Below are 22,409 nucleotides of genomic sequence, written 5' to 3' on the forward strand. Positions count from 1 at the left end.
TCTGCACCCTAGAGAGACGTCTGAGTGCTTCTGACATTCTTGCAAAGCCAGAGGAGGTGTACAAAGCTGACTACGGCTCCCAGCATGCCATGCCTTGTGGTGCTGACTGACTGAATGGACCTCTGTGTGCAGAGTGTGTGAGCCAGCCGGAAAGGGGCCCCGATCAGGGAGGGAGGGAGTCCAGGTTAGTGTGACAGCCTGCAGACTCCCCGTGCCATCCAGCCCAGCAGACCCCGGCCATGAACCCCACTCCAGAGCTCCAGACACCCCTATCCGCACACACACTCCTACATATTAATACACACATACACCCCTCTACACACACGTACATTCGCACAGGCAAACACACACAGTCACACCCCTAGATGTGCACACACACACACCCCTACGCGTGCACACACACTCGTATATGAACACGCACACACGCCAATATATGCATAGCGTACGTCTACTCTGCATCTGGGAGCTAGCCCAGTAAGTGCATCTGGAGGAAGCACAGGCAACAGCTCCGGCTAGCTGGCGGTGGTCCCACGCGAGCATGCACCCACAGGGTCCGGGTGGGTTTGTTCTCTGGCAGCTAGCCCACGCCAATCCTGTGCTCCTGGCTACACTGCTGTTTTTGCTTGCTAGCTGGAGCAGAGTTAGTATACATCCATTGGCTTGAGCTAAGAAGCATGCTTCCAGCTGCAGTGCAGACATCTCCATACACTCATGTGAACACACACACACACAGGCCCCCCTGGACACTTACACTCACATATAAACACACACACATATGCATAGACCTGCAGCCCCGTAAGCACACACACATCTAAATGTATGCACACATTTAAATTCACACAAAGGCCATCATACACGTCTACTCACAAACACAAATATCTGTGTACACGTAATATATACACACTGTCCTCCATACACAAACATTGACACATACACACCCCCTACAAAAAACACACTGAGGTGCCCAATTTTATAAACATCTAAATGCCCTTTCCACATACATGCACCCACACTGAAAAGCACACACGGACGTGTCAATCCATCTGCACACGTGTAAATACCTACACACACAGGCACCCTACTGTACACAGCCCTAAACATAATCACATGCCTACACACCCCGTGTGGACGCATATAAATACATACTCACACCTACGTAGGTTCCCACACATCTACACACATAAACAGGTATCATTTTACACACATCCCTCCACATGCACACACATAGTCACAGATGTAAATATTACACACAGAGATACAAGCACACACCTGTACATATATAAATAGATGCACATATAAGACACCCTCAAACACAAGCATTTGTTGTGCATGAAAGTCAATGAAAATTCTCTTGCTCCAAGGGGTAACTTGTCCAGCACTGGATGCACAAGGCCTGCCCGGGGAATACTGCTCTTCCTCTAGGCAGGAGAAGTGGACAAAACATTGTCTACAGCTGTGATTCTAAATATTCCAGCTGCATCCTGCTCTCCGGCCAACCTACCACAAAGTAACAAAGCTCTCTTCTCTGGATTTGAAGTGGTTTTAGCCCCACCTTCCAGGGGCTGGCCGCTTTGGGGATGTTAATCCGAGCAGTTAAAATAAAAGCTGGAAGTTTAATAAACATTTGAATTTACCAGCAGAGAAAGAGGAGATTAAACTTCAGGCTTGGAATAGATAACACAGGGCAGCTCTATGCAGGGGACTGGGCTGATGCAGAGAAAAGGTGGAGTCAAAATCTAGGACAAGACAAACCTGACCGAGGTGACACGCTGCTCTGGGGTGACATCCCATCTGGTGACACATGGGCATGACTGCTCTCGTGATCTGGGGTGACACAAGAAAGCCTCCTCCCAGATACAAGGCAGGTATGTTGCAAGGAGATGAGGGATTGGGGAATGTTAGGGCCTGATTTTCAGAGATGCTGCTGTAACTCACACCAGAATGTGGGTGTTTGTCTCTCTGCGGTGGCCAGTCCACAGAAGAGGCTTTTGACTTTGCTGTTGCGCCCACCTGAGGGTCTGACTATCCTGCAATCGCAGGGTGACTTGTGACACACTGAGTTAGCTTTAATCCAGCTAGCCCCAGTTCCAGAGCAATGAAGTCACGCCAGCAGAGGCTTCAGCACAGGCTGAGTGCCTGAGCAATTACCCAGAGCTCTGGATAGGCTGTGCTGAAGCTCATGATGGTGCATTTTCACAGCTCCAGGACTCAAGAAAACTGGGGTATGTCTACCTGAACTGCAAGCCTGCCCATGACTGCAGTCGAGACATCCCTAAGCCTGGGTCATTTCCTTCAAGCTGTAGCAACTCCTGCTTTTAGCCCCAAATATCCTGGCAATATAAAGTGGCCGTAAAGAGGGCAGACATCCCCCCCTCCCCCAATGCACAGGCCTCGGTGGCCAGCGTAGAACTGGCATAAGGGCACTGAGCTGACCCTGCTTCCAGCTCCCGGCACCGGTGGATGGACTGGAGGGAATCAGGACGTGGCCGAGCACCCTACACGTGCAGGATGGCGATTCTCGGCATCCCAGGGCCCATAGGTGGCTGTGTGAAATGAAGTGCAGATTCGCGCTCCCTGTTCCCGGCTCTGGGAGTCTGTCTGATGTGTTAGCGCAGGGGGACTGGGCACCAGGACTCCAGGGTCCCATTCCCAGCGCTGGGATAGCAGGTAATCTAGGGGTTGGAGAGGGCAACCAACCATTAGGACTTGGAGTCCTGGGTTTTGCTCCCGCCCTGCCACTGACTCACTGCAAGGCAGGGTGCCTTGCTGTCTCTGGGAACAATAATAACGACCGTCCTCTGCAGCTCATGGCTCTTGTGGCCCGGCTGCTTTGGGTGCAGCTGAGGGCTGAGCCGGCTCGTGGCTAGTAATTATTATGGTTAGGATGATTGCAGCAGCAGCAGCAGCAGCAGCCGCTTCCCCTGGAGGGTGGGAACCGGGACAGGCCGGGGAGCTGCCAAGCGTTGCTGGCGGAGGCAGAACAGGGCCAGAAAGCGCCAGGGACGCTGGAAACAGCGCAGGGCAAAGCCCCAGCCAGCCGGGGAGAGCAAAGAGGCCGAGCCCTGGGCACGTTGGCAGCGGGAGGGACCCTGGGCCAGGCTCTCTGGCTGCATCTGCAGCGCGGACCCAGCCGGGGCAGGGGCCCCTGGTGCCCGCGCATTGCCGGGAACCCAAAAGGGCTTGTTGGGGGGAGCTCCCCCCCCCCTTCCAACCCCCCCTCCGCAAGTCTGTGCCTGGGCCCCATTGGCTACTTCGTAGCTAGCTCTGCGCTGCCATTGGCTGGCGGCTCCCCCCCCAGTGGCCCGGACTTCGCCTTGAATTTGAAACTTTGGGCTCGGGTTTCACCGGGGGGGGGGCTGGGACCGGAGCCGGGACTGGGGCTGGAGGGAGGGAGCCGCAGGGGGCTCGCCGAGCTGCCGCTCCTGCTCCTGCTCCTGGCCCCGTGACCCGGCCTGCTGCCTGCCTGGGGGGCAGAGACTGGAGCCCAGGGACCGGGACCGGGGCTGCAGTAGGAGCCGCCGCCGGCCGGGCAGAGAGACCCGCTCCCAGCTCCGCCCGGGCTCGCCGGCAGGCCGCGGGGAGGGACGAGCATCCCGGGCCGGCGCGGGACACCCGGGGCGCGGGGGTGGGATCCCCCTCGCTGGATGCAGGCAGCAGGTAAGTCGGGGCTGGCGCGGGAGGGGACGGGGGAGCGGAGCGGAGCGGGGCGAGCGCGGGTTAAATGGCCAGGCTCGGCCCCGGGCCACGCGGCGGGCGCAGCGTGGAGACGGGCCGGGGGCAGCGGATTCCCTTCCCCGCCCTGCCAGGGCCCCCCCGGCCCCGTCCAGGCGTCATCCACCCGCCTCGGCCCGGCGGGGCGCGGGTCTCTCCTGGGTGCGGCTGTTTTTCTCTCCCCGGACCCCCGCAGGCCTCTCCACGCGGGCCGATCGCCGGGCTGGGCGGGGGATGTCTCCCCGCCTTCTCCTGCCAGCGGCTTCCAGGCGGGCCCCCCTCGCACCCCCCGGAAACCCGAGCGGGGAAAAGCCCCGTCGAAGGGCTCCCCCCGCTCCATCCGCCCGGCCCCCGGCCCACAGCCCGCTCCGCAGGGTCGTATCCGCACCCCGGGAGGCTGCACGGGCCAGGGAGGATGTTGTGGGACGTTGCCTTGTTCCCGGGTTTCTACTGACGCTGCTGCTCTTCCCCTGGCCGGGGGTAACTAAAGGGCTCCATGGGACGGATGTTGATGCTCTTTCAGGGCCCAGCTTTCCCCATGGTGCCCACCAACTCCTCTCTCCAGCCCAGAGTTTTCAAAGGCTCCGCACCCCAGGCTGGGTTTGCCAAAGAGCTCTGCACTCAGCAGCTCTCCTTGGGGCCAGGTTACCACCCAAGGTGCTGCAGCCTTCTGAGCACCTGGCTCCTTCCTTGCCCACCTAAACGGGAGCGGAGCGCTCTCGAAGATCTGGCTCCAAGGGGGTAAACCGTGCTGGCGGTGCCAAGAAAGAGCACTGGGCTCGAACTTCAGTCCCAGGTGAAGCCAGCCTGTCACTGGGATTTGAGGAGGCAGCGATTGTTCAGAATCCATTGAACTTCTTGCCCCATGCCCAGACTGGCTCGATAGGATCAGAGGACAGAGAACAAAGCTTGTTCCTGATTCAAAATCAGAGGTGTTTTCTGCGGGAACAGGTGACCGTGTGGCATGATTTGTCTTCTAAAGCCCCATCCCACCAGTTTATAAAAAGCAGCTCAGCAGGGGAAGGAAAGAAGCCATTTAACTGCTCTCAAAAAGGATATTTTGGAATTAGAGGGGGCTCCGAGAAGGGCAACACGAATGATCAACGGCCTAGAAAGCCTCTCCTGTGAAGGGAGATTGAAAAGATTGGGACTGGTGCAGAGAGCACTGGACTGCGGCTGTGGGGATATGGGCTCTATTCCCAGCCCTGCCAGTGGCCTGTGGGGTGACCTTGGCCATGCCAAGTCCCCTCTCTGTGCCTCAGTTTCCCCATCTGTAAAACGGGGATAATGATGCTGCCCTCCATTGTAAAGCACTCGGAGATCCACTGCCCTAAAAAGCTCTAAGAGCTGGGCATTATTATTACTACCACCTTAGAGAGGAGGCAAGTAAGAGGGGATGTTATAAAAGAGTCTATAAAATAACGAATGGTCTGGAGACGATAGATGGGGAACATCTGTTCTTCCTGTCTTTGTCACAAGATTGAGGGGCTGCTGCCTCAAATTAAAAGGTGGTAAATTCAAAACAGATGAAAGGAGCTACTTTTTCACACCATGCATAATTAGACCGTGGAACTCATTGCCCCAAGGAGACATGGAGACCAAGAACATTGCAAGATTCAGAAAGAGATCACGAGTATATTTGAATTATCACAGTTATGACCAATAGTTTTGGAAAGGGTATTAAATGTCAAGCTTCAGGATTTAAACCAAACCACTAGCGACCAGGGTGAGACCTACTGTGAGGGGCAGATTACCCCTCAGCTGCTACTGTGGGTTCTTGCAGCTTCCTCTAAAGCATCCGGTGCCAGCCACTGTGGGAGACGAGATACTGGGTGAGAGGGACCTTGGGTCTTATCCTGTCTGTCAGTTTCTGTGTTCCTGAGCTCATGAATAACACCACACACTTCTCTAGCCCCTTCCATTCAAGGACCTTAAAGCTCTTCACAAAGAACTGAGCAGTATCACCCCATTTTACAGATGGGGAAATGGAGGCATAGAGCCAGGCAGTGACTTACCTGAGGTCACCGGCAGAGCTGGGAATAGAACTCAGGGCTCTGGAGTCCCATTCCCTAATAAAAACTAGACCATCAGCTGGCTTAAAAGCAAACTTATAAATGCAGCAGGCCCAGAGCACAGCCTGTAGCTGTTGTTGTTTCATTATTTGCAGTACAGTAGCGCCTAGAGGTCCCGAGCAGGGACCCAGGACCCACTGCCCTTGGCACAGTTCAGCAGCAAGTTACACAGTCCTTGCCCTGAAGAACTTGTGCAATCTTATGTCAAAAAACAGAAGGAGGCGGGGGCAAGAGCCCAACAGAACAGCATGGACAAGTGGGTACCAGTGAAACAGGCACGCGCTGCACAATGGGCCAGGCTGACTGCTCCCCACCTGCTCAGCCAGCCCCCCATTAGACACCACTTGGGGTGCACCTACCAGAAGGTCCCCCCTCCCCCCATGCGCACACCTTCTGGGAATCTTTGTTTTTAAAGTGCCTTAATTTTCACAGTGATCCTTTCAAAGGACAGACGCCTTCAGCAGGGAGCATTTGATGTGCCACTCAGCTGAGGCGTCCCCTCGTGCGGGGTGGGGGCGCGAACGCTCCTTCTTCCTAACAAGCCTTCTTAATTGCCATCCTCCGGAGGGAGGGAGGAAGTTGCTCCAGAAGAGAGAACTGCTGATCTGAGCTTGACGAGGAAGGGAGGGAGCCGAAGGCGAGAGATGCTCAGAATGACTCGCCCCGCCTTATCCTCACTCCATGCCGGGACGGAGCAGTGATCCATCCCGTCCTGCTTCTTGCCTCTCACAGGGAATTATGTTCAAAACTGGAAGGATGCTGCTGTGAGGGGAGCAAGCGCACTGAAGGCCAGTGGAAAGGGACCTTAAGGTGGATGGAAGCACCCCTTCCTGCCAAGGATTTCCCCTTCCCGTATTCAGGGGGCTTTCCCAGCCAGCGTAGAGCAGGCCTAACGGCTCTGTGCTGGCCCTGCTCCCTGGCCGTTATAGGGGCAGGTTGAGGATACAGCCAAGAGTCCCACCTCACAGCTAGTCTCTCTTTCTCAGAGCCCACAGAGGGCTGTGGGAAGGAGAGTGTAAGTCAGAGCGGTCCCGAGGCTCCTTTATTGGGACCGAGCAGGATCCTGTATGTTCCAGAACACAGGGAGTGCAATGGTGACTTAAAGCTTCCCTATCGCAAGGGCAGGAACGGAGTAACCGGGCATCAGGCTGTAACAGGCCATGCGCTGACCCCATCCTCAAATGCCCCCCGAACCTCTCCGACTCCATCTGTTGAGTGGCAACTTTGTGTGATCCATTCCCAATCCCAGGCACCATTACCATAATACAGCTGAACCTCAGGGTTAGAGCACCAGAGTTACTAACTGACCGGTCAACCACGCACCTCATTGGGGACTGGAAGGACCCAATCAGGCAGTGGCAGAGACCAAAAAGAGCAAATGCAGTACAGTGTTGTGCTAAATGTAAACTATGAAAAACTCAAGGGAAAGCAGCATTTTTCTTCGGCACAGTAAAGTTTCAAAGCTGAAGTAAGAATGTTCGGTTGTAAAACTTTTGAAAGAACAAGCATCCCGTGTTGTTCAGAGTTACGGACAGCCTCCATTCCCGCGGCGTTCATCACGCCGAGGTTCTACTGTATTGCAGAACCAGGGGGACAGGCAGGTCCTCGAGATCTCTGCGCACACCGTGCTAGCTCTGATCACCATTACTGTCACCCTCAGTACTTCCTTGTCTTACAGCTCTCCGCTGATGAACCAATTGGTTCTTCCAACCTCCCAGCCTGATCAGTGAATCAGCTTGCACTTCCCCCAGTCAGCCTGGTCCAGCAGAGCTGATTGGTGACCCAGGAATCAGAGTCTCAGCACTCTGTCACCTGGGTGCTGTGTGAATAGCTCGGATCTGTCGAGGGTTCTTCCCCCACACGGTCGCTAGTTTCTCTGTGCCTCAGATAGATGGATTGTTTCGTTACAGGGATACGTTTGAGCTGTGAGCCGAAAGCCTGGGTTTAGTTCAGGCCCATCTCTGAGTTGGCTATTTACCAGTCAGAGCAGGGTTATTCGTGACTGTGGGCTGTTACAAAGAAGAAAGCCTAAGAATTATTTCAGACGGCTTCTGGTTTCCGCCCCGCTGTGTCTTTTGGCTTCCTGCCATTCCTAATCCGTTCCATGCTTGGGAGCAGTGAGGGGTTGACGGGGGCTGGGGCGCCAGCAGCGGGAGTGAAGTGAAGGCTGAGAAATGCTGCTTGGGGGATTGTGTGGAATGAGTTGGCGAGTTCTCAGTCCGGCTCTGAACAGCCAGACGTGCAGCTTACAACAGTCGCAGCTGCGTTAACAGGTCCCTGGCTGATGAGCCTCTGCAAGAGAAACCAAAGAAATCTGAACTCACGGAGTATGCCCCAAGCCAGGCTGCTGGCAGGGGCAGACCCAGCATTTCCACTGCTGGGGGGGGACAATTGAAGGAGCTCGGGGTTCTCCGTGCAGCAAAGGGTCAGGAGATCCAAAGGCCTTTTACAAAAGTTCATTAGCACTTTCTTTACATTGCCGCAAAATAGCCACCCGTCCCCTAATCAACTCCCTGCCGCCTGGCTGGGGCCTCACATGGGTCGCTTGGGGGCAGAGCAGTGTCAGGGTGAGCAGCCGGAGGCCTGACCAAGGTAGCCCTGCGTCAGGCCAGCTCCCTGCTGTTACAGTCCTGTGCATAGCTCTTGGGGCTTGACCCCAGGCCTCCCCAACTCCTGTCACACAATCCCAGTGTTTCTCAGTACTATGGGCCAACAATGACCCTTTGATTGTGAGCTCTTTGGGGCAGGGACTTGTCTCTTTGTTCCGTGTTTGAACAGCGCCTAGCACCCTGGGGGCCGGGTCTGTGACTCCAGCTCCTGTGTGCCACCACAACGCAGATGGTAATAACAGCGACTCTGGGACGGCGTGGTGTTATAAATGGGATGGGCCGTGGCTGTGTGTGCTGTATGAGCAGGGCTGGGTGGCTCACCGGATTCCTGCTTCCTTCGTCAGGGAGCGGGGCTTTACGCAGTAGTTTCCGTCTCCTTCTCGGACCTGCCCGCTCTGTGCATACGTGCCTGACTCCAAGAAGTCGGTTGCTTGGCTACTGATCAACTTTTACATTGGGCCACTTCAGGAAAACTCCTGCAAAGGGCCGGACTCATTTCTCAAGCAGCTGGTAGATGTTTCCAGGAGGGGCTGTTGGGGAAGGTGTTTTGCACCCATGGCAACGGATAACAAACAGGGCTGCAGAAGGATGAGGTGCCTCTTTAATTATTTATCTCCCCACACCCAAATGCCAGTAAAAGTCAGGCCTGGGAGGGAGAGATATTGACGCTTGCAATAACAGCTCTGCCAAGGGCATCTAGAGTTGGCTGGTGTAAGGAGTATAATCTAGTGGTTAGAGCAGGACCATGGACTTGCTCTGTGGTTACATCATTTCACCCTTCTCTTTCCCATTCTTTAATGGTCATAATAATACTTCCCTGGGGTAGCTGTGAAGCTTACTTAAATTAGTAACCGAAAGATGCTCTGAGAACTGCTGGGTGGTACCGTAGGGCAGAGCGGCACAAAGAGATGTGAAAGAGAAGGAGAGTTGTTTAAATTCTTTGACCTCTTTAGAGAGACAGGTTGGATTGCCCCAGACTCTGGCGGAAGTTTAAATGTGTGTAGAGGTTACAGGCTTTGTGCAGTTCTGCACCTCTTTGGGATGCCCTCTGCACGGGGGATATTCTCAGAAAGGCTCTTTCCTCCTTACTGTAAAGGCCCCTTTGTGCTGCCAGGGTGGCAGAAAAGTGCCTTAGCGTAACTGAGAACCAGATCCAAGCAGGGTGCCTTGCCCCGTGTAAACACGACAATGGTGCAGTGAAGCCCTGCACACCGGATTGCTCCGCTCCTGTCCGATTCTGGCACGAAAGGCAGCTCTGCGGCAGACCAGGTTAGGAAGTCGGGAAGCAAGGTATTCCTGCCGTGCTTGCTTTCCGTCGGCTGGCAGGGAACTCATGGAAGAGCTGAGAACTAGGGAAGCCAGGGAGCATCCAAGACCACTAAACATTCATCTCTAGTTTTTCAGCGAGCTGGGCAGATGCTGCTCCTGCGGTTTAACGCACCCTCTGAGCTGAGAACTTTTGCACCAGAGGAAACTTTTGACAGTGAATTATAAATCCATGCGAAACGGGGGGCGGGTTCCATGGGCACATGACCACAGCCCTAATAAGTGCCAGGAGGAGGAGATGCCTGCCTGCTCTCAGCTCCGTCCTCACAGGAGCGCCTCTTTCCACATGCTGTATGCTCTCTCTCCACGCTGACCCATAAATTATTCAAGTGCCTTTGTGCTGCTGTATGAAATATTCATCCTCCCATCAAGGCAGCGGTGGGCGGGTGTTCGGCGGGAGAAGGGGAAAGGCTGACAGTTGCTCCAGTAATTGAGGCCAGGATAATCACTAGTGGAAGCGCACAGGTGCGCAAATGCTTGGAAGAAATTGGGGGAAGAGAGACATGAGGGGGCAGGGTGGGGAAATAAAAAATAATCACCGCCGCTCTCTTCCCAGCTTGTGGGGGGGCTGATAGCAGAGACCCCTGGGAGGATGGCATTGCCGGAGTTGCATACGGTGCTGCAAACTGGCTCCTGACACACACCTGTGTCAGTTTTGCCTAATCTCTGAAATGTCACCAGCCTCCACTGGGTGCTGGCAGGATGACAGTGTTTCAGATTCCTCCGGCATACACGAAGCGTCTGTTTTCTGATTCATCAGAGAGGGCTGCTTTTAAACTGTCGGCCTGGATTCAGCTCTTGCTTGTGCTGGTATCTGCAGGAGTTATTCCCGATGTACATCGCTGTCGGTGCGGGGGGCGGGGATCAGGCGTCGTCTCTATGACACATACCCGCAGAGGACGGATGGCTCGTGTCAACATGGAGATGTCATCTCAGTAGCAGGCGGGGCTGAGGGAACGGGGCTGCGGAGCCGTGGCCGGATGTGCAGAGGTCACCGTGCACCATGTTTGTTTAAGGGTGAACTGAAATGCTTTTATTCTATTGTGATGCTGTGGTGTGCGTCGTCCCCGCTGAAGGGGTTAAAACTCAGAGCTGGTCTAAGTGGGTGCAACACGGCTGAGGTCAAGGGGAGATCTTATTCGATGTGCCTAGGACAAAGCTAATTCTGATGCTGTGATGTTTCTAGCCTAGTGTTCCGGGGCAGCTACTTGGCGAGGCTCTCTCTCTGCTGCATGCTCTTCAGTTAAGCTCTTGCTAAAACTTGGTGGTTGCTTTGTTTTTCCTCGCTGCCGGCTGCCTTTGCTGCAGAGCTGCAAAACTCACTCTGCGCAGGTGCAAGCTTCACCTTGGCAAAGGAACGTATTGGCGCTGCCTCGTGCTCACAGGCCCTCCGGGGTAGCTGGGGAGGGACTAACAGTGTTTTGATGCCCAGAGGAACAGATACAGAAAGGATCCTATGGATGAATGGGGAAATCAGAAACGTGTTCACTGGACTTATCTTTGCCCACAGCTGGATGGCTTCCTTCTGCTCCCCATAGCTACTTCGAGCTTCTTGTTCTCCCCCTTAAGGCTTCGCATGAAGCTGCTTCTGCATATATCTCTGCTGCTGTTTCTTGCTACTCCCCTTTGCTCTGCTGAATCCCGCCTTACCACTCCCTACCCTTCTCCCTCCCTGGGCTTTGTGCCTCCTTCTGAGCCACCCCTGATGCCTTAATTGCTCTCCCTTACCCTAGCAATCCAGGCGCCTGGCCCCTCCTCATTCGAATCCCTCCTTAAATCTCACTCCCGTCGCCAGGTCTAGCAGCGCTGCTAACTCCTGGCAGTAAAACCCACTGAATTAAAGCCAAAGCCCTGCTTCAGTGCAGAGCCGGGCTGCTGGATCAACATCAGTGAACAGATAACATGGCTAATGCCACCCAGCGGGGCAAGGAAAGCAGCTCACTGCTCTGCTGTACGTAGCAGTGGCTGCATCCTAGGGAGTGAGAAACACAGAACCCTGAATTTGAGATGGGGCAGATTAAAACGTGCCTCCATCTTCTCTTGGAAGATCTGTCTGTATATTAAGGTACTTATCTGGCCCTCATCACCACAGTATCTGAGCACCTCACAACACCCCTGCGAGGTAGGGAAGGGCTATTTCCCATTGTGCCTATGGAGAAACTGAGGCACCGAGTGACTCAGGGGATGCGATTGCAGTATAGGTAGGCTCACTGAGCTAGCTGGAAAGAGATAGCAGTATAGCAGGCTAGCTGCCCAAGCCAGCCCCCTAGGTACTGTCCCACGGGGCTGGGCCTGGCTCCCTGCCCTGGGCATTGCGACCTGGCTACGACCCCTCCACACCAGGCCCATGACCCATCTACAACCTTCCTGCGACCCTTTGGTGAGTCGTGACCCACGGCTTGGGAAACACTGCCCTGAAAGACTTGTCGGAGGTCACACAGGAAGTCTGCGGCAGAACAGAGAATTGAACTTCCATCGCCTGCATCCGAGGACAACCTAACCACTGGGCCATCCTTCCCCATGGACACTGGGGGGTGTCAAGGCTCCCAACTCCAAGGGAGAGATCTGAAAGGCCTTCAGGTTGCTGGACGAGAAGGGAAAGCAGAGAAGTTTGCCATCTGGGGTGCTGCATCCTCCAGCACCGTAACCCCCGCCCCGTCCTTCCTCTCGGCAGACGCCGGGCTTTGCTCAATTTCCCGCAGTCGTGTCACAGCCCTGACCTGCACTTTCAGCAGAAGAGGCTGGTGTTTTAGAGGTGTTTTCAAACTAGAGCAGAGCTGGAAGCATGAGTGACAGGAAGGAAATCTGCTGGTTTATTTCCGTCTCTAAGTTGTGCCGAGGCAAAACTGCCTCTTCCGTCAGCTCATGAAGCAGTGCCGCGGCGAACAATGGAACGAGTCGGAGGCGCTGCCTGATGGGCCCGTCTGAGCAGGAAAATGTCTCATTCGAGGGAAGTCTCCAGTCACCCGTTAAACGGTAGCATCTGCCCAAGGGGAAGAGTCGGGGGAGAGGGAGCATGTGAGAGGCTCTTTGGTTAACAGATTTAGCAGGAGACAGGCTTGGGATGGGGGGGTGAGGATGAATTAATTCCCTTCTGCCCCAAGTCTTGGGGGATGCTGCTGAGTCCCGTTTAGCGCCCCCTGATGGCGCAGCTTGGGGTGAGCATTAGAGCTGGATGAACCAGGCGCTGGGAAGAGGCATGGCCCTCTGGAGAGGAGACGGAGACTGACCCTGGAGAGACCTGAGAACTGGCCTGCGGTGGGGGCGGAACCTGAGGCAAATTGCCCCATGAGACACAAGGAAGCTGAGCAACAGAAACGAGAGGAGGTTTGGAAAACGTGACCCGTGAGGAAAGGCAGAGAAATCGGGCATGTTTTGGTCAGTCTAGAAAAGAGAAGGCTGGGGGCGGGACGCGATAACAGGCATCAAATGAGTAAAAGGTTGCTATAGAGGGGACGGTGAACAGTTATTCTCCGTGTCCATCGAGAGCAGGGCAAGAAGGAATCTGCTTAGTTTGTGGCAAGGGAGATGGAGGCTGGATGTTAGGAAATGCTTTCTAATGCTGAGAGTTGTTCAGCTCTGGAACAGATGCCCTAGGGGGTGGTGGAATCCCCGTCATTCGAGGTTTTTAGGAACAGGTTGGACAAACCCTTGCCAGGGATGGTCTAGGTCTGTTTAATCCTCCTTCAGCGCAGGGAGCTGGATTAGATGAGTCTCGTGAGGGGCCTTTCCGCCCAGCATGTCCACGATTCCGGTTCTCCAGGTGTAAATGATACTTTCCTCCTTTGCTAAAGCGCCTTGAGATCTGTGTCTGAACTGCGCTATGAAAAAGGCAGGCAGTGTTAAATGAACAGTGCAAGGGAGCGTTGTGTGGAGTCTGTTCCCATGGCTGCATAAAGGGACGGGTGGGTGTTGCCGGCTCTGTAGAGAAGGTTCCCTTTGCTCGGCATGTCCTGGTTTTTAAAGGCTTGTGTGGGTAGAGGTTGTACTTGGCCAACCTCAGCTGTAAACTGACAAAGGTTTTGGGTGTGGGAATTTCTATTTATATGGGTGCCTTTCATCACTACGCTCGCAAGGCATTTTGCAAACTGCAGACGTACAGCAGCACTGACTTGCAGCCCCCTCTGGGGTGAAACCACCTGTTGGACGGGTAAAGCATCCACAGGTTGGAAGGAGCAGTAATTTTGGGCAAGACCCAGAGGCAAACCCTTACACTCCCAGAAAAGAGCCTGGGAAACGCTGTGTCCGTGCAGCACAGAGGGGGTCGCGGCCTTGAAGGTCACATCCTCAAAGATATGTGAGATTCATTTAATCTTCCGTGGCTTGTGTTCAATTCCGCCGCCTGCGTCATCTAGGAAATCAAACTACATGATCAAAATGGTCCCTTCTGGCCTTAAGAGCAATGTGTCCAGTTGCTTTGAAAGGACAAATGGATAAGGCAGCCCCACGTCACTTCGGCCAAGGTTTGAGACGTGACCAATGGTTTTGGAAACCCTGCTTTTCTGGGGGTGCCCAATTTGAAACACCTTAAAGGCTCCTGATTTTTCAAAAGTCCAGAGCACTTCCAGTTCCAGAGAAAGCCATTGGGAGCTGGGGGTGCCCAGCGCCCCTGAAAACCAGGGACATCATGCCTCAGATTATTCCAGTCCCAAGCCAGTGACCGCGGTGGAAAATCAGGGCCTTAAATTTTCTGAGCCTCAGTTTTGCCATCTGTAAAATGGGGTCGGTCCAGTATAAGAAAGTTCCACCATAGGGGGATAGCTGCCTAACCAACTTTCTTCCCACTGCCATCTCTCCTAAGGCAGGTGCTCCCAGCTGTCACATCACTACGCTGCCATGATCTGGAGCATGGCTATAATACTTGCCCTCCCACCTTGAGTTGTCAGTCTTTGGAAAGATTCCCTGGGCGAAAAAGCACTGGCAGACAGAGGAGCTGCCCTACCCGTGCTCCGCCCCTGGCAAAGCTAACTGCAGCCTCCCCCGAGCAGGGAAGTTAACTTTCTGATATGCAGGTGCTAAATCATAACCCCTGTACTGCTGCCGACGCCCCTGATGGAATGGCTCGCTGTCTCTCCCCCTTGCTTTTTCTCTCCTCTCTCGGAAGCGGCCTCCCTTGATACCAGCTTATCTCCTGTCTGCCTGTCGGGCAGAAAATGAGGCTGTCCTGTGAGGAGACCTGCAGCTCCAGCATTGCAGGCTGTATTTTTTTCCATTTCTTCATTAGTAAAAAGAGCCCTTCAACTCCGGGCCCATGCTGTTAAAATCAGTGTTTGCACATCAGGGGAAATACTTGCAAACCCGTGTGTTTCCAAAGGGCTGTAAATAATGCCGCGTGGAACATCTTGCCCAGCCCAGCTCTTGACTGCTCCATTACTGCTCGTTTAACTGATAGCCTACTTACGCCTGGGCCAGCCTTTCTGTTATTGTCCCCTATTTGCAGGGATCTAGAACTCGCAAGGGAAAATTCCCGGTGGGCTGGAGCTCGGTGTGCTGGCTTCTACCGGCACCTTTGTGCATCTTACCTGGTGCAGCTCTCCTCCTTCACTGTATTCATACCACTTGAGGAACGGATTCAGAGTCACCCATTCTGTTGGCTGGATTATTGTTCTTCTGTAAGCGCTAGCATGACAGTGGTCTTTTGCAATGGTCTGTACCTCATGCGGCTCTTTTACAGTTAAAGTGCGGCTCGCAGAGTCCCCTGTGCCCATGCCTACCAAACTGGGGTGGGGAACTCGGAGCTTCTGCCCTGCAGCAGGGAGGTGGGGCTAGACGATTCTGCCCAGCGAGAAAGGGGGTTTTGGGGAGTCAGTAAGTTTGCCCACCCCTTGTCTACACTCTATAGCACCTTCCACTGGAGGATCTCCAAGCACTTTATAAACATGAGCTCACTATCTTCCCCCTGTGTCAGGTAGGTACGTATTATTAGTCCCAATTTACAGGTGAAGAAACTGAAGCATGACGTGACTGGCCCATGGTCACCCAAGCAATGCACGGCAGAGCTAGGAATGGAATCAAGGTTCCCTAACTCCAAATTCAGTGCTTTAACCACTAGGCTATGCTCCCTCCCTTAATCACAATCCCTGTTATTTTGCTACTAACAGCAGTGTGCCCTAGTGGATAGGAGATAGGACTAGGATGCAGGAGATCACCATCACTGGCTGAGTGGTTCGGTTTGTTGGTGAGTCCTAGGCACGTCTTTTAACCTGTCTCTAGGTCTTTCTCCTTGCCTGAATTGCTGCACTCATCCGTGTGCAGCCTTCAGCTAAGCCGATAACCTTGCTTATGAGCTGCTCACTTCTGTCTTCCTTGGCGCATCTGCAAGAATCAAATTCCCTCACCCGGCGCGGGTGGGGCGCAGCAGGAGAATCAGTCCCTGAGTAATGGTGAGCTCAGCTTATCATCCTGTCAGGAAACTGAATCAGTTCCAGAATCCAAACCGCCCTGGCATAGCAGGGAGCTGAAGAAATAGAGTTTTTTTATGTACTTTGACAAACGCAACAGGAACCCAGCAGGAGTGCTGCTCGCTGGCAGGTTCCAAGGGCTGAACGAAATTATATCGGCAAACGTGACTACTAATGCCCTCCCCTCTCGGGGTGTCGGCTCTGCTGTGCTGAAGTGCATCTCAGCAGCTGCAGGTCAACCAACAAATGCCACGTGGGTCCGCCCTCTCTGGCTCTCGAGGAAATGATTTTTAAGGAGGTCACGCTAAAATGACTGGGTGATAAGTCTTTTTCTGCATAAGTAGCGATACAGATCCCAGGTGGGAAGAGAGCAATACAGGTCTAATGGGCCTTTCCAATGTATGGAGAGCATCTGTCTTCCTTTGATGTTAGGGAGATTTTATCCCTCTGTGATACCTACCCACTAGATTACACTTGTTCCCAGAAAGGGGAAAAGAACTCAGGAGTCTTGGATCCCAGTCCCCTGCTCGGTAAACCATAGCTAGTCATAGCATAGTCCCAAAGCTAGGCACAGAACCCAGGAGTCCTGACTCTCCGTCCCTCCCTATTCTGACCACTAGACCATACTCCTATCCCAAAGGTGGGAATAGAATGGAGGAGTCCAGACGCCCAGCCCCCTCTGCTCTGTTAGACCAGGATGCTTTTTCGTGTGTGTGCATGCACATGCGTGCGTGTCAGGAGGGGAGGGATCATTATTGCAGGGCCGGGACTGAATCACATCTTTGTGTTCTTTTCCCCCTTCCAGAGAAGATGGACACCTTCAGCACCAAGAACTTGGTTCTGCAGGCTCAGAAAAAACTCCTGAGCAAGATGGCCTCCAAGACCATGGCGAACATCTTCATCGATGACACCAGCAGCGAGGTTCTGGACGAGCTGTACCGGGTCACCAAGGAATTCACCCACAACCGCAAGGAGGCCCAAAAGATCATCAAGAACCTGATCAAGATTGTCATGAAATTGGGGGTGCTCTACCGCAACAGGCAGTTCACTGCTGAGGAGCTGCGGCTAATGGAGCATTTCCGCAAGAAAGTGCACACCTTGGCCATGACCGCCATCAGCTTCTACCAGATAGACTTCACCTTTGACCGCAGAGTCATGTCCGGGGTGCTGAATGAATGCCGCGACCTGCTCCACCAGGCCGTCAACACCCATCTGACGGCCAAGTCCCACTCCAGGATCAATCACGTCTTCAACCACTTTGCGGACTATGAGTTCCTGTCGGCGCTATATGGACCTTCTGAACCCTACCGCACCCACCTGCAGAGGATCTGCGAAGGGATCAACAAAATGCTGGATGAGGACAACATATGAACCAGCAGATACAAGGCCTGAGAGCAACTGTTTGGCTCTTTGTCTGACTCTCTTCCCCCTGGCTCTCCAGGCTGCATTTTGATATCAGTGAACTGAACAGCAAGATAGCAGTTGATTTCAGCGGGGTCAGGCCTTTTTCTCTTTCTCCATGGTGCTAAACATCTTGCTCTTTCCTTTTTCTTCATAAAGACCAAAGACCTTTCACTTTCTGTCTAAGTGATTTTGCAATCTGCTGCTTATCTGGGTAGCCAGAATCTCTTTGGCTCACTTAGCTCCACAGTGAAATTAAGCAGCTCCCGTCTCTCCTCTGCTGGAGTTACAACCCCACCAAAGGAGGGGCTGTTTGTATGCGTGAGATTTGAGACAACGTTCTTCTTTGCACCAGCTTGATTTCTCAACCCAGTCCAGGGTCTATAACCCATCAGAGGCCAGGCCCCGCAACCATGGACATGAGCAATCTGTTTAAAGGTCCTTGTTCTCACTGTATATATTTTTACCCACAAAGTGCTCTTAAACCCACAATTCAGAGTCCAAGGAGTCCTGCTGTAGCAAAATGTGTCTCGCTTCTAGATGTATTTTAATGTTGGGGGGGGGGGGAACCCACTCTCTTTGTGTGTAACTTTTTTTTTTTTTTTTGTAATTAAGATTAATTCAAGCAGAGAGCATGGAGGAGTGGTTCAGATGCCCTGCCACCAGGTAAGGCTATCTATACTGGAGTTCAAACCATGCTGGCTGTGTTTAAACCCAGTTTCCCTGGCCTGTGTAGAAGCGGATGAGCCATATTTTAAAGTGCTGTACAAATCCATGCTGTGGTCTAATGCCCCCTAGGCCAAGGAAAGTGTATTAGCACCTTGCAAGCAAGAATTGGGTTCTGTCATCTCCCTGGAGGCCAGGATATGTATAGTGGGGGGCATCTCACATAGGGATGGACCCTGCTTGGATGGATCACCCCATGGAGTCGCAGGATGGGGAGGAATGGGGGAGAGGCTGCAGTGAGGGTGGTCAGGTTTAAACCCTGAAGCCTAACACAGATAAGGCCTAAACTAGGGCTGTAGCAAGTGGTCATGCTTCAGATACCACTTGCCCACCCTGACTGTTGCCAGTAACCCAGTGGGTACTTTGGACCAGTTACAGAGGCAGCCCCTACCTCCCATCCGAGAATCCTGGCTCATTTTCTGTTCGTGTTCCTTTCCCAAAGGGGCAAAAGAGACTCTGTATCTTCAAACCAAATAGCAAATGTGCACTTTCCTCCTCCTCCTCCTCTGAAATCCAAGCTGAATTTCTCTGTCCTCAGCGTCTTTGGCTGATTATATCAATGTAATTGTTAGATGTGTTCCTTAGAGGCTGTCCCCACTAGGGTGTAGGTTTGAAATGTCTTAGATTGAATTAAATTAAAAAAACAAAAACAACCATGTAGCGCTGGTGAGTTATTGAAATAAAGTTGCATCTTCCAGCTTCCTGCAGTCCAGGGTTCTGTTACAAATACTGCAAGTAACCAGGGTGTATTTCTGGCAGATCGCCACATTGCCTTTGCTTTTGAAACTGAATAGGGCGGGCCAAAAACTCTCCTTTGCCTTTTTTTTGCACCAAGGTTCTGCCTCAGGAAAGCAGAGATGCAGAACTGTGTGGCAGCATCTCGAGGGCCGAAATCTGGGATGCACTAGGACACCCATAAATCCTACCCAATTTAGTGTCAGTGGAGGGCATTTAACCCGTTGCAGGGCTGGGCCCGGGGGGAGCAGGAGCTCAGATTAGGCTCTTTTTATGTCACCTTTGACATCCCCCCACTCTTTAAAAGGTGTGTGAACATGAACCACACCTCTTCTTAATAATCCCAATCTTGTACCAAGCACTTTTCATCTGGGGATCTCAAAGTGCTTTACGAAAGGAGGTCAGTATCATTAGCTCCATTTTATGGATAAGGAAACTGAGGCACAGAACTGGACCGGTGAATTGTCCAAGATCACCAACAGAGCTGGGAATACAACCCAGCTCTCCTGAGTCCCAGGCAAGTGCTTTATTCACTAAGCCACACTGTCTCCCACTGAGAGCCATGGTGCTCCAGCCCTCCTCTTTGTCCACAGAGCAGGTACAAGGTGGACAGGGGCCAGGACAAGCTTCTTCCCCCTTCCCAATCCTGGTGGAGAGGGTCTGTTTCTAGGTGGTGAGAAGGTAGTTGGGTCTTCATCTCCTGCTAACTTGTTAGATGTCCAAGAAGGGGGCCAGGAGGTGTCTGTTGTGGGGGGGAGATGATCTGGACACATCTTCACTGGGAATTAGCCCTAAAATTAGTTTGTTTGGCATAGGCCATTGAACCACCCACCATCAATCGTTATGTGATTCCATAAGCCCATTGCCAGCCATTGGAGCCATCCAGCCACCCTTCTTTTAAAGAAAGTTTGACGGCTTTACTGTACGGCCAGTATTCAGCCAGGGGCAAAGAATTCAGCTGGGAATGAGAACACTCGAGCAGAGGATGTAGTCAGGGGGGGCTGCTGGTTCCTTTTTAGCCCGCCGCCCCGAGTGCTGTGTTCTGCAGCAGCGTTACCGGAGTGCTGCTGCTGTGCTACAGAAGAGATAAAGGGCTGCTCCCCTCCCCCCCCCCCAAAAAAAACTGTTTGGCTTCTCATTCTTTCAAGAATGAAATAAAGGCAGGCTGTGAAAGCGCCTGTCTCGCCAAGAGCACGGCCTGAACCAGATGCCCCCATCCATGGCCTGTCTTCAGCATGCTGAGCTCCGCATTGTGCTGTGAAAATTGTCCTTTACACAGAACAGGCACTTCACAAATGCAGTCTTGCCTTATCTGGGTGACCTTCTTGTGCCTCCTGTTCCAAGAGATGTCTCCAGGCACAGCAGCGCTGGCCTTCAGGAGCTTGCTAAACCTGTAGATTTAGAGCAGGCAGAGGCTGTGCGCCTCTGATACACGGCTCCTTTTCCGCTGCTGGGTCGAAGCACTGATAAATTTCAGGCTTTTAAACTTGCAAAGCCCCAGCCTGCTGTGTTTAATTTGGCTTACTCCAAACTATTGCAGCTAATTTAATTGTGCAGAGCAGCTAGGGATGCAGGGTAAAGGGGTGGCTACAGGTGCATGAATGTAAGAGACAGCCCTGCAGAATGCTGAGTGCCCTGGGGGAATCACAGTGCAAGTCGGTCTCTGGCTGTAAAAGTTTGCAAACGGATGTCTATTCCCTATTCATTTACCGTCCCGTGCCTGTCAATCTGTGCTGATGAGAGGCCCAGGCCTGGAACAGCTTGTCGATACTCAGCTGGAGTATTGGCAGATGTGTAGAGAGACACTGAAGCAGATCCTGTCTGATGGATGTGGCCAGCAAAGGGCTGGAATGCTGACAGCGAAATGCTTTGCTGCTCTGTTCTTGGGGGGCATTTGTCAGCACCGTTTGTGAGATTACGTGGAACATCTCTGTGGTGAAAAGTTCTCTGGACCCAGCAAGAGTCCTCAATCACGAGCGCCACACTGCATGATGCAGCGTACCTCAGAACTCATCAGGAAAGTGTCTACGTAGCAGCTATACAAGGAGCTTCCCTCAGACAGGGACCTTGCCTGGAACGTCCCTTTTCCCCACTCACCCCCCCAAAAATCTACCCCTTTCTGTCGTTATGAGCTCTATGGGTTCTCAGCGCTTCTGGAAATCAGGTCAGCTTCTAAAACCATCAGTACAAGGAGCAACAGACTGCTATAACAGCCCTGTGGGCTATACAGAATGTAGGTCAACCAGTCCCTTACTACTGTCCAACAGATAAGTGACCCTGTGTAGCCGGGAGGGGTGGTCCCCCTCTGAGGAGGACCCAGAGAGGGAGCCAGACCCACCCTGGCTGACAGAGGCCTGACTCAGGGGAACACCTGACCGGAAGAAAGGGGGCGGGTCTAGGCCTTTAAAGGCCCCAGTGGCCCCACCTGACCGGAAGCAGGGGGGCGGAGCTAGGCCTTTAAGAGCCAGCCCGGCCAGCTCAGTTGGTGGGAGGCGGCCGAAGGGGAAGGATGTGTCTCCTCCAAAGTGCCTATCCAAGGCCAGGCTGAGAGGGAGTGGCTGGCCTTAAACCCAGCCTGGGGATCGACCGAGGCCTCCCCCCCGGTACCCTACGGTCTGGGAGTTGGAGGGACCGCCAGAGACCCCCTTGGCCTGGGAGCCAGAAGAAGACCCGTTGGGGCTCCCTGCGGACTATGAGCCGGGGGAGAACCCCCCCCCCCCCCCCCCGGAGACACCCGGGGCTTGGGAGCCAGAACCAGACCTGCCAGAACAGTGCCGAGCCTGGGACCCTGAGGATCTACCGGCTCTGCCCGAGGCCTGGGGACCGCAGGACCTGGAGGAGCTACCCCCCGAAGACGAGCCCATGGAGCTACCCGAGCTGCTGCCCATGGACAACGAGGGCCTAGCAGGTCTACCCCACCTCCGCGACCCAGAGGAGACAGGTACCGGGGGTTTCGGGGAGGAAGGAGCCCAGGGATAACCGCTCCGTTGGTGGCTGAGTCAGGGACAACCCAGGCGGCGTGTTGTGGCCGGAGCCCCGCTGACCCAGTGGCAAACGCCGTTGCCACTGCCAGGGCCCTGGGCCGGGACGCAGTGGAGACGGGCAGGCCTGTGTCCCCCTCCCCCCTTCCCTATCCTCTGTGAGGAAGCCTTCCCTGCCGTGCCATTCCCAAGAGCGGCTTGCTCACCTGCCAGCCCTGTCTGAGGGCCTGGCCTTAGACTGTCTGCCTCGCCAGCCCTGCCTGAGGGCCTGGTGCATAAACTGCTTACCCTGAAAAGGGCACAAGACTGCTTCCGGTAGGAGGTAGCCGGGAGGGGTGGTCCCCCTCTGAGGAGGACCCAGAGAGGGAAAACCCGGACGCTGCTCCCCGGTTCCAGGGGCACGTCCACACCCAGCAACAGCTACTGGAAGAATGTCTTACATGGCGA

At 53.8% G+C, this 22,409-nt stretch overlaps 1 protein-coding gene across 1 annotated transcript; it reads left to right on the forward strand.

Moving 5' to 3' along the window:
- Positions 1–3,388: 3,388 nt before the first annotated feature.
- Positions 3,389–18,899, forward strand: TNFAIP8L1 (TNF alpha induced protein 8 like 1). The gene is made up of 2 exons (XM_067558397.1): positions 3,389–3,657; positions 16,925–18,899. The coding sequence occupies exons 1-2, from the start codon at positions 3,645–3,647 to the stop codon at positions 17,488–17,490; spliced, it is 579 nt and encodes a 192-aa protein (XP_067414498.1). The 5' UTR covers positions 3,389–3,644; the 3' UTR covers positions 17,491–18,899.
- Positions 18,900–22,409: the final 3,510 nt, after the last annotated feature.

The sequence above is a fragment of the Emydura macquarii genome, unplaced genomic scaffold, assembly GCF_026122565.2.
Source record: "Emydura macquarii macquarii isolate MOO-44397 ecotype Brisbane River unplaced genomic scaffold, CSIRO-AGI_Emac_v2 contig_306, whole genome shotgun sequence".
NCBI classification, from domain to species: domain Eukaryota; kingdom Metazoa; phylum Chordata; order Testudines; family Chelidae; genus Emydura; species Emydura macquarii.